Consider the following 9,787-nt stretch of genomic DNA (forward strand, 5'->3'; position numbering starts at 1 on the left):
GCCTCGTCACTGTTTTTTCCACCGATGCACAACCTGTAGCCGCACCGATGTTGCATCTTCTCCTGCAACAGTTGGAATGATGTTTGTGCGGCTGGCACCGCGGGGCGCGAGGGGGACGCAGTATAAGGATGATGCATGGCAGATCGCTGTCAGATGCTCTCATTTTCTCCCCTAGTGTAGAAATCCTTCTGCGTTCCCCTCGGCCGATGCTGCGACTAAGTGGTTGTGACAAGCTTATGGCTCCTGGTGCGACGGCGGCATGATGGGAATCACAGCAACACTGACGCATGCTCACTTTGTGGACGTCTGGACTCTCACCACTGAGCTGAAATATGATTTTTGTGTGTTCAGGTTCTTTGTTTTGAATTTGTGAAATATTGTTTCTGTTTGTAACTGAAGCATGTGCTGAGTTTTTGAAAGCAGTTTTTCTTCTTTATTTTAACCGGGGTTTCGATCGGCCAGTTGTTGGATCTCTTGAGCCACGTAAGCCAGGATCTCTGCATGGGCTTACTGTGGTGATTTCCTCGTGGTGGGTGTGTGTGTGTGAGTCAGCTCCTGCATGACAGATGAGGCTATCTGGACCCTTTCTAGTTCTGTGTTCTCAGTTCTGCTGCAGTGTGGCTGACGATGAAAGACAGTCACCTGCATCCACTGGTTCAGCACGCTCCCTCCTCCGCCATCAGTCAGTCAGCAAGCTGAATGGAATCTGATGGAGCCACTTCACCCAGCATCAGGCAGCAGATCGTGTTGTCCCTGGTGTTTCTTTAACCCAATTCTGTGTTTCATCCAAGTTTTGCATGACAGCAGTTGCTCCTCTTAATCAGCGAGCAGTTTGTTTGTGTCTTCAGTTGTCACTTTGCATGTAGTCTGTTGTCTCCAGTGGAGGTGCTGGGCTGTATCAGGTCATCGGCTGCATGGTGGGCCAGCAGCTGGAGTCCGTCCAGTGTGTCTCCTTGTCCGTTTATGGTGCATGGGCTTGAAGAAAGGCCAGCGCAGGACGCACTGTGGGTTTGTGTTTAGACATTCTTTGGAGTGAGGAGAAGGAGCCGGACATTTCTATTTGAGGCGATGCTCTCTGGCAGTCCTCCTTCCTTGTCAATGTTGCTGCTGTAACAGATGCTTCAGAAACTCTGAAATACAGGCCTACGGTCGACCTCTGTTAGATATTGTACTGTTACTGTGTCTGACTCACTAGCATGAGTTTAGTTGATGATGGAGGCGTGGCCAGACTGAGGCAGCTGGATGCGGTTTCCTGCATGTTTCTCCTGGGCGGCTCTTTTGTGGAGTTAGTTGGTGATGGGATCTTATTTTGCTTGTTCACCTACTTCACGATGTCGGGGGCAATTTGAGTGGCTCTTGCTGCCACAGGACGTGAAGAGGCAAAGGAGCAATTAAACCCAATCGACCCAGAATAGTGGCTGGCGATATTCTGTCGTAATTATTATTGACGTGCTTTAAAAAAAAAACGTATGAAAAATACACCTCCAGTGTGAAAAGACCTTTCTTCTTGGTGCATGTCAGTGGGAGTTGGTTAGTCGTTCTGTCGTAGCTTAGCTGCCCATAGTGTGCATGTATAAGTTGAATAGAAAGAATTGTTGTGCTTAAAGTTACACTGTACTTCTCTTTATCTGGAGTGAAACTCTGCACTTTGAAGGAGTCAGTTTCCTGTGCACTCCCAGTGTTCCCATGTCAGTGGCCCAGCGACAGCTCCCTTTGTCTGTACCCGCTTCTCTATGAGCCCATCTCATCACCATTGCTTTTATATATAGAGGGGTGTGACACTGTTTCTTAGTAGCAGTCACAAACATACACACACCTCAGTGCATCTCCACCCATCCATCAGTCATAACATCTGTCTGCCACGGGTACTAACTGAACTCTGGACACTGTCTGCAGAATCCAGCCCGGACGTTGTCCAGAGTTTCACACACGTAGCGCACAACGGGAGATAGTCTGTGCCGGGCACATTCTCACCAGCTGGGTAAGCGAGCAGAGGTTTATTTATGTAGCAGTTTTCTAAAGCTAGCTCACAAAGTGCTTCGTAGCAGAATAAAATAAGAATAAAACTGGAACAAGAGACAAGTAACACAAAACAAAGTAAACACAAAAGAAAAAGGCAAATCACCACATAAAAATCTCAATAACATAGTAGACGGGCACACAGATGCCCTAGTCTGTGCCAGTGCTAAACACCTGGATAAATAAGCAGAGCGAGCAGGGGGCGGGGCAGGATGTCGTCACACAGCCAGTTTGGACTTTGGTCAAACAGTCTCTTGTCGTTCCCTGAATTTATCTGGTGATTCTGGTGTCGGCCTTTAACGACCAACGTTCCCTAATCCAGTCAGACATGGCGTCTTCTTACTAAATGACCCGATTTGTGCACGTGTGAAATACAGCTGCTTCCTGAGTGGTTGTGGCAGGCTGACCGGGGAACTGCCTCCCGTGCACATCGGGTAGTGTCACCTTCAGATGTTTGTATTCATCCACATTCCAGCACGTGCACTAGCCCACTGTGAATTCTCCTGACTATGACCCGCTCCGTTCACACATCGGCTCGCTCGGACTTTATGCAGACTTTGGACTAGATGGCTGACGGAGTAAATACTGTTTAGCGTCCGGGCCGACCGACTCAGGAGTTTGCGTTCTCACACACACGGTTGCGCTGCATGTCTGAAAAGGGCTTTGTAGACGTTGTAGACGTTGTAGGACGCCCTGCGAAAAGCATGACGGAACATCTCTCCAAACCGCAGGCACATGTGTGTAGTCACCTATGGCTTTTGTTCCGCCTCAGTACCTGGCTGTACAGGAAGTGCACTGGGGTCCCTGCGTGGTCTCATGTGCGCTGCTACTAACTTTGATCACACAATGACAAGTGCAGGCAGGTCACACACACAACAGTACTGCTTTTATCCACGGTAAGCACTTTGGATCTTCCTAATCTGTTTCTCATTTGGGGAGTTAAAGGAAATATGTAACTCAGTGAGATGTCGGCTGGTGAAATGAACTGTCCAGGTGAAGGTGTCTACAGACGGAGACCGCCAAGGCTCCCGTTCACCGACTGCTGCTCTGAAGTTGTGTGTTTGTGGTCGATCGGTGCCGGCTCCTCTGCAGCGCAGAGTTTTAGTCGACGTGAACGCAACAGCGCAGAGTAGATGAGGGGAGTGTGTGTGTGCATGCCGGAGGGGGGAGGCTGCAGTCACGCCGTCATCGCTGCATGGATGTGTGTGGGGAACAGGATGGTTCTGCATGCCTAACCATGTGCGCTCACAGCCTGCTCTGCTACGGGACACAGCTGGTCCTCGGCTCACCTCCATAAACACTGGGAACAGTTGGGATGATTTTATTCAGTTGCTCTTTTCCTGCTGTGAGATTTCGACCTGAGCACAAACTTGATTTGGATCCTTAATTGGCCTGAGGTGGAGGATTACCTTGTGTCCCCGTTTCCTAGATGCCCCCACCCCACCTCCAGTTGGATTTGGGACCAGAACGTTCTGTACCTGCATGATTTGCCTCTGAAAAGATTAATGAATGAAACGTGTGTGTGAAAATGTGGAGACGGTTGAAAGAAAAGGGGAAAGACAGTTTGCACTTTGTCCTTTCCAACCCTTTCCCTCCTTCTTTGTGTCGGCTCCGTTCTTCCTCTCCCTTATCCCATCATTTTGAATTGAATCTGTTTTTCCATTTGTCATCTGTTTTGTGTTGGGTTGTGTGTCTGCCGTTTGACTGTCCTTCACTATGCTCTTCTGTGGTGACTGGTGAAAGCACTGGACGTTATAGCCGCCCTCCTCTTGTGGCCCAACAGGAATGAGTCATTTCTCGCTACATTTAACCAAAATACCTCCGCCTGTCCTTTTGACTGGAGTAGACCGCATTAAAGCAGCCTTTTGCTCTTATGATGGAGGGTGGTGTGCGTTTGTATCTGCTCTTCTGACTTCTCCGTGGAGGTGTTCCAGCCTGCTGCAGTTTAGTCTCTAACTCCACTGTACGTTCAGTAGGCTAGGTTTCGGGGTCACGGCGAGGCTGCCCCGTGTCTCCAGACGCTCTTAGAGTCTCTTAGCACCTACCTGCCTGCCACTGGGAGCTCTGTGTAGCATCCTCTCCTCCTTTTCTTCCTCTGTCCTCTAACTCGTACATTCTGAGCTGTAACACTGGTTTGTATTTCACGTGGGGCAAAAAGAGGGAGGGGGCATAAAGAGGGAGGGGGCATTTAGGTTTCTTTTGTTACGAGGATAATTTGTTCCTTTATTTATTATATTTTTTCTGTTTCCCTGACGACTTCTGTGTGTTGTTGTCAGTCTCCACGGTAACCACTCGCTGTTTCTACGGCAACGGTAAGTTGTGTACAAACATCTATCACTGAACTGATCCCCTTCCCACCCCACCTGAAATGGGCATTAGACAAACTACATGTACAGTTGCATTTCTGTTAAAATGTGAGAAGCACGGGCCCACGCAGCGTGACGGCCCACAGAGCTGCTGGCGTTATGTAATGTTACAGTGCACCGCACAGTATCAGGGACACACAGACAGACGGACGCAGCATCTTTCAACAGATTGGCTCTTTCAGCAGTAATATCCTCTCCACATGCCCGCCCCCCCACCATGTCATTAACACCTCACTGGGAATGACCGAATGTAATCACCCTCCTCTGTGCAACAGCACGGCTGTCCACAGTCCATCCGATTAATGCTCGGCTGGACTCAGCGCAAACAGACTTCCACTACTCGATTAATAAAAATCAACAGAGATGACATGAAGCTTTGCTCCCTGTCGCTGCCTGCAGCTGCTTTGCGTGAATGCAGACCCCGAGCTGCAGGGCGGGTAACGCTGCGCTGGGTTTGAATCCCTTTACGTCATCGAGCTGCCTGCTTGTAGCATCGTGGACTCTGTCAGACATCAGCCAGCTGGTCAGGCTTTGAGCTAATTTTTAGTTTCACCCTTCAAAACCCAGAGATTTGATATTTAATAAATCATCCTTGTTCTATTAACACACTGAAACATTTTTAAAATGTCTGTGGAAGTAACCCCCCGCCAAAACATCGGAGGGTGCACCAACCACACTTCGAGCACCCTCCGATGTTTTGGCGGGGGTTTACTTCCCCGAGTGTCCCGTCCAAAAATACACAGTTTGAACTGTTGGGTGTATTATTGGGAGGACGGTCGGGCCCACGAGTCGAGTCTACTGATCCTTAAAGATACAAGTTAAGATGTATTCCTGTGGTATTTGTTATGATTCTGAGACCCAGTCAGTTTGAGGTACTGTGTTTGGAACCAGTAACCACGCAGAGCGGGTTTTACACAGAATAAACCTCTGGCTTGGAGTGAGCGTGCAGGCGCTCGCTCTTTAACGGGTCTACTTTAGAAATGTTGAACACGTGCTCAGCCGGCGTCCTGGCACGCTGTGCTGCAGACTGTTAATGGACGCCATGACACTCAAGTCTGTCTTCGCTGCCAAGAGGGAGACCGTCCAGAAGTGCACACCTAGACTCATGCACTTTTTCTGTCTTGCCAGTACAAATTGAACTGGAGCTGTTGCTACTCCACAGCAGCGTTTCATAAATCCATTACTGATACCTCGGTGATTTACCGAGTCAGGCTGCATGTTTAAACCCGTGGGAGAGGAGCCGCTTGTGTGGTGCAGCCTGTTCTAATCGAGTCGGCGCCAGGCTGCGTTTGTACTTAGGAGCAGCTGCTCATTGATCAGATCAGCCAGAGCTGTGTGACCACATGCATCGCTAAACCGACCTGGGGTTTACCTCGGTGTGTGTTTGGGTCTCTATTCTGCTGCCTTTTTGTGTTTCTCTTTTGGTTTGGTTTTCTTGTAGTGGACTGTCTGTGTATTAGTAGTTGTGGTAGTTGTAGTCGTAGTGTACTGGTCCCAGTTTGTGGTACGCAGTTCTAATGCCTGGCATAGTGTCTCGTGTTTATTTGATTTCTCTCCTTTTTTGGGAATGAGGACTGCTCTCTCCCCCCCTCTCTCCATCCTTTGGTGCTCTGTTTCCCAACCCACCACATAATGAGATTTGTAGGAGAATGGTCACCAAATCTAATTGCTTTATTTGAATGATGCACCTTGTTGTTTACGTTTTGCTCTAAACTGTACTTTTTCGTTGTTGCTGATGTAAACTTTCTCCCTTGATTTCTCTTTCTCTTCACCCCCTTTGCGTTCTCCTGTGTTTGTGTGTGGACCGGCTCCGTCTCTCCTGACCCGCATCCCTTCCCCCTAACGTCCCCGTCACACCTCTGTCTCGTATGTGTTCGATGTGGGAGTGCTGCGGTCGTTCTGAGTGGTCTCTATGCTGCATCCGATGCTTGCTGATTTCTTTATTTCTTTCTTTTACTTTGTTTATTGCTCACTCTTGGTCATGTGATGCACCCACATCTGGCTGTGTGTAATTTCTGCGACATATGATTGTTGATTTTGTCAGACAAATGTTTTTGCACCCTCTCTTTCTCTCCCTTGTTATTTTGAGCTATCTACTTGTAGGTCTATAAACCCCACCTGTTTGGTTTCATATGGAAATGTGACTGGGAGGGCAAAAGTGGGATGAGAGAGGCTGAATGTTTTCTTAATCATTAACTCTGAGAGATGTGCCTTCCATATTGGTCTCTGTTGATTTGCATGTCTTCCTGTCAACCACCAGTTTACCCAGTTCCATTAACTGCTCATGACACAAACACATGTACATTTACTGGACAAAGTAGCTGAGGCTAACGTCCTCGATGTCAGGAAGTGTTACTAGTCGGCACGACGCGTCCCGCAAATCTCACCGGTGCACAAAGATAAAAAGCTGATGTTAATGTAGTTGATTAACTCAGTTTACATTTCAAAATGTGACACACCCGCGGACAGTCGCGTCACATAGCTAGCCGGGTTGGCTAATTGAATCATTTTCCACTGACCTTGTCATTTGCAATGAGGGAAAATGAGTTAAAGCTCATTTCCATTTGAATGAAGCTTGACAGATAAAGAACATGACTCACTGAGGCGATGCAGCCCAGGCCTTAATGGTCTGCTAAATGGGAGTGCAGCGTGCACGCACTCCAGCGTCGTTCTTCAGTCTCTCCCCATCTTTGTCTCTCTCTCTCTCTCTCTCTCTCTCACACACACACCCTCTTCCCCCCATCCAGCCAAAAGGTCATTAATCTTTAGCTTACAACACGGCTTCAGCAGCACACTGGGGCAGTGTGGGTTATTACAGAGCTACAATCTCCTCCTCTTAAAGCCCATCAAAGGAAGATGAGGATAGATCAAGGGACTGGAGAATGAGCCTTTGAAGCTCAGAGAGGAGATTATCAGCCATCTTGGATTGAAAGGCCTCAGCATTAGACTGAAAGGTTGGCCAGCACATAGCGAACATGCACACGCATCTCAGAAGTCCACAGCACTGTCACCTGTGCATGCCAAAACAAAAGAAGGCTCCGTTTCCTGTGCTGTGTCCTGACCTCTCTGTGTAGTCACAGCAGCATAACCAGCGTTGCCCACGGCAACCATCATCAGAACTCACCTTTTAATTGCATGACGACTAAAAACCCCATTAAAACCCCTTAACCCATTAAGACTGGAGGCAACGTCTGCGTGTTTAACAGTCCACGCACACACACAGAAACACGGACACCAGCATGAACACACACACACACACACACACACACACACACACACACACACACACACACCAGTGAAAGAGTTCAGCTGGGTGCGTACAGTGTGTCACCAGCGACTCTCACTTAGGTTTGATCGTCTGTCATTGTGCAGACGTAGATTTATCGGACGAGTATGGATTTCAAACACGACACCAACAGAATACACCACCACACTGTCCCATCCATGTTGTCAGTGGGCCAGCAGTGAGCTGTAAGGCACGGCCGAGTGTGTTTTATTGATTCAAAGCGAGCTGCAGACACACACAGGTCCCAGCATCACAACAGCCGTGTCGAATAAAGCCCTACATGTATGTCAGCCTTGGCCCTGTGATGTAAGAATCAGTGCTGCCTTAGTTTCCTGTGTTGTTGTTTGACCGTTTGCTCCTCCATCCCCAGGTGAATAACGCCACCGCCAGGGTGATGACTAACAAGAAAATGGTCAGCCCCTACCCTAACGGAGAGGCTCTCACCACCCTGCCTTATGGTAACGACTGCACTGACTCACACTAACAATGAGCTGTGGCCTAATGGTCCCTAACTGTGCGCTCTGCTGCAGGCCACAGTGTGCACGGCCTTCAGCGGACCAGTTTATTTTAGTCCTATTATTTTAGCTTCCACCTACCAGGCATGATGTCAGCTCAACAGTCTGCAGGAATAAAAGGAGCCAGACCGAGGTGTCCTGACAAAGGTGGCTTTGAGAATCAGCCCCCTCTGTGCATTTGATTTGATTTGATTTGGATGAAATAAGCAGTTTGTTGAGATGAGCCCTGAAGTGAACACTTATTTTATGTGGATTCAACTATAGGATTATTGCAGTTGTGAACACTGTGCAATTTCTTTATAACTCATTGAATGTTAACTTAAAAACAACCGTATTTCGTCTTCAGATTGATTTATGATTTTTTTTTTATTTATGCACTTCCCCAGAAATGTAACTGCACATCAGGGCGATCCGTGATCGGTTGCACGGCGTTGGTCGTCCACGTCTCATAGTGGCTGCACCTGCACAGAAAACGTGCCCTCCTTCTCTTCTCCTTCCTCTTCTCCTTTTTGCGTTGCAGTAATTTCAGTAAAAGTAACTGCTGCTCAAAACCTGTTGCCTCCAACACCAGTTACTCAGTTTCAGTCGCCAGTGGGTGTGGTTTGCCTAAGAAACTGAAACGCAGTGGCACAGAAACCACACCACCACCACCCAGCGGTTTGGCTGCGCGATTGCAGCGCTACGCCGGCACACTGGTGCACAAGTATGAATGCTAATAATGGCTTCAGCCACGTGTGTAGATTCAGCGTAGAAGCATAAATCAGGCTTTAGTGTAATACAAAACTGTAGGTCACATAGCTGGTGTGCAGTAAACCTGAAGCCTCAGACCCGTCCACGTACACTAGTTCGATATAAATGTAAGTTGGAGCAGCAGCTGCTGTGTCTTGTTTCACTAAAGAGCTTGTTGTGTGCAGCCAGCAATTAGACCAGACCGTTTGTTGACTCTGCTCAGGTCATCCAGCATTCCTGTTACAGCTGTGCTCATTTGTACCATCTGTTTACAAGATGGCGCCCACCACCCTACGCTCAGGGTCTGTGCTCCTTGTCTCCATTGCTCCTGCAGTAAAGCTTGTCTTGCACAGGAGCCGTCTTATGACAACAGCCTGAAGCAGAAACATTTTTTAAAGAAGCGCTCGACTTCTCTGGTGTCTCCTTATCACACATTCATCCGTAAAACTGGTCTTTACGTATCCGGTGACCCATGAACAGTAACACCAGACTGAAGGCCGGTGGAGAAGGTTTAGCGAACCACCATGCTGCGGTGTGTTAAACTGTCCCTCCTTCTCTGTGTGACCATCAGCAGGGTGGAAGCTGAGTCCTATGGTGGGGGCCGTGTATGGACCAGAGCTCTACGCTGGTGAGGCCACGCTCCGTCTCCTTTGCCCACATCAGAAGACTTCTTACAACTAATATAATTTAACCTTAAACGACATGAACACAGACACTTTCAATGGTTGGATTATTCCGTTTTCTTCTACACTGTGGCTCCTGTGCTCCACCTGTTTCCTCACCCTCTCTTCCCTCCTCCTCCTCCAGTCCCAGGGTTTCCCTACCCCTCAGCAGCAGCAGCAGCAGCCACAACAGCAGCAGCAGCAGCGTTT

At 48.5% G+C, this 9,787-nt stretch overlaps 1 protein-coding gene across 5 annotated transcripts in view; it reads left to right on the forward strand.

The window, feature by feature from the left end:
• The window catches only part of LOC109974624 (RNA binding protein fox-1 homolog 2-like), a 44,189-nt gene that overhangs the window by 29,298 nt on the left and 5,104 nt on the right, over positions 1 to 9,787 (forward strand). For 4 of the 5 annotated variants that reach the window (XM_020624924.1, XM_020624923.1, XM_020624920.1 and 1 more), the window contains 3 exons: positions 8,042 to 8,129; positions 9,487 to 9,543; positions 9,723 to 9,764. In XM_020624924.1, coding sequence (XP_020480580.1) covers positions 8,042 to 8,129; positions 9,487 to 9,543; positions 9,723 to 9,764 — 187 coding nt within the window. The remainder of the gene's footprint in view (positions 1 to 8,041; positions 8,130 to 9,486; positions 9,544 to 9,722; positions 9,765 to 9,787) is intronic. The other variant, XM_020624921.1, reaches the window with a different exon arrangement.

This window comes from Monopterus albus, unplaced genomic scaffold (assembly GCF_001952655.1).
Source record: "Monopterus albus unplaced genomic scaffold, M_albus_1.0 scaffold342.1, whole genome shotgun sequence".
In the NCBI taxonomy this organism is placed as follows: domain Eukaryota; kingdom Metazoa; phylum Chordata; class Actinopteri; order Synbranchiformes; family Synbranchidae; genus Monopterus; species Monopterus albus.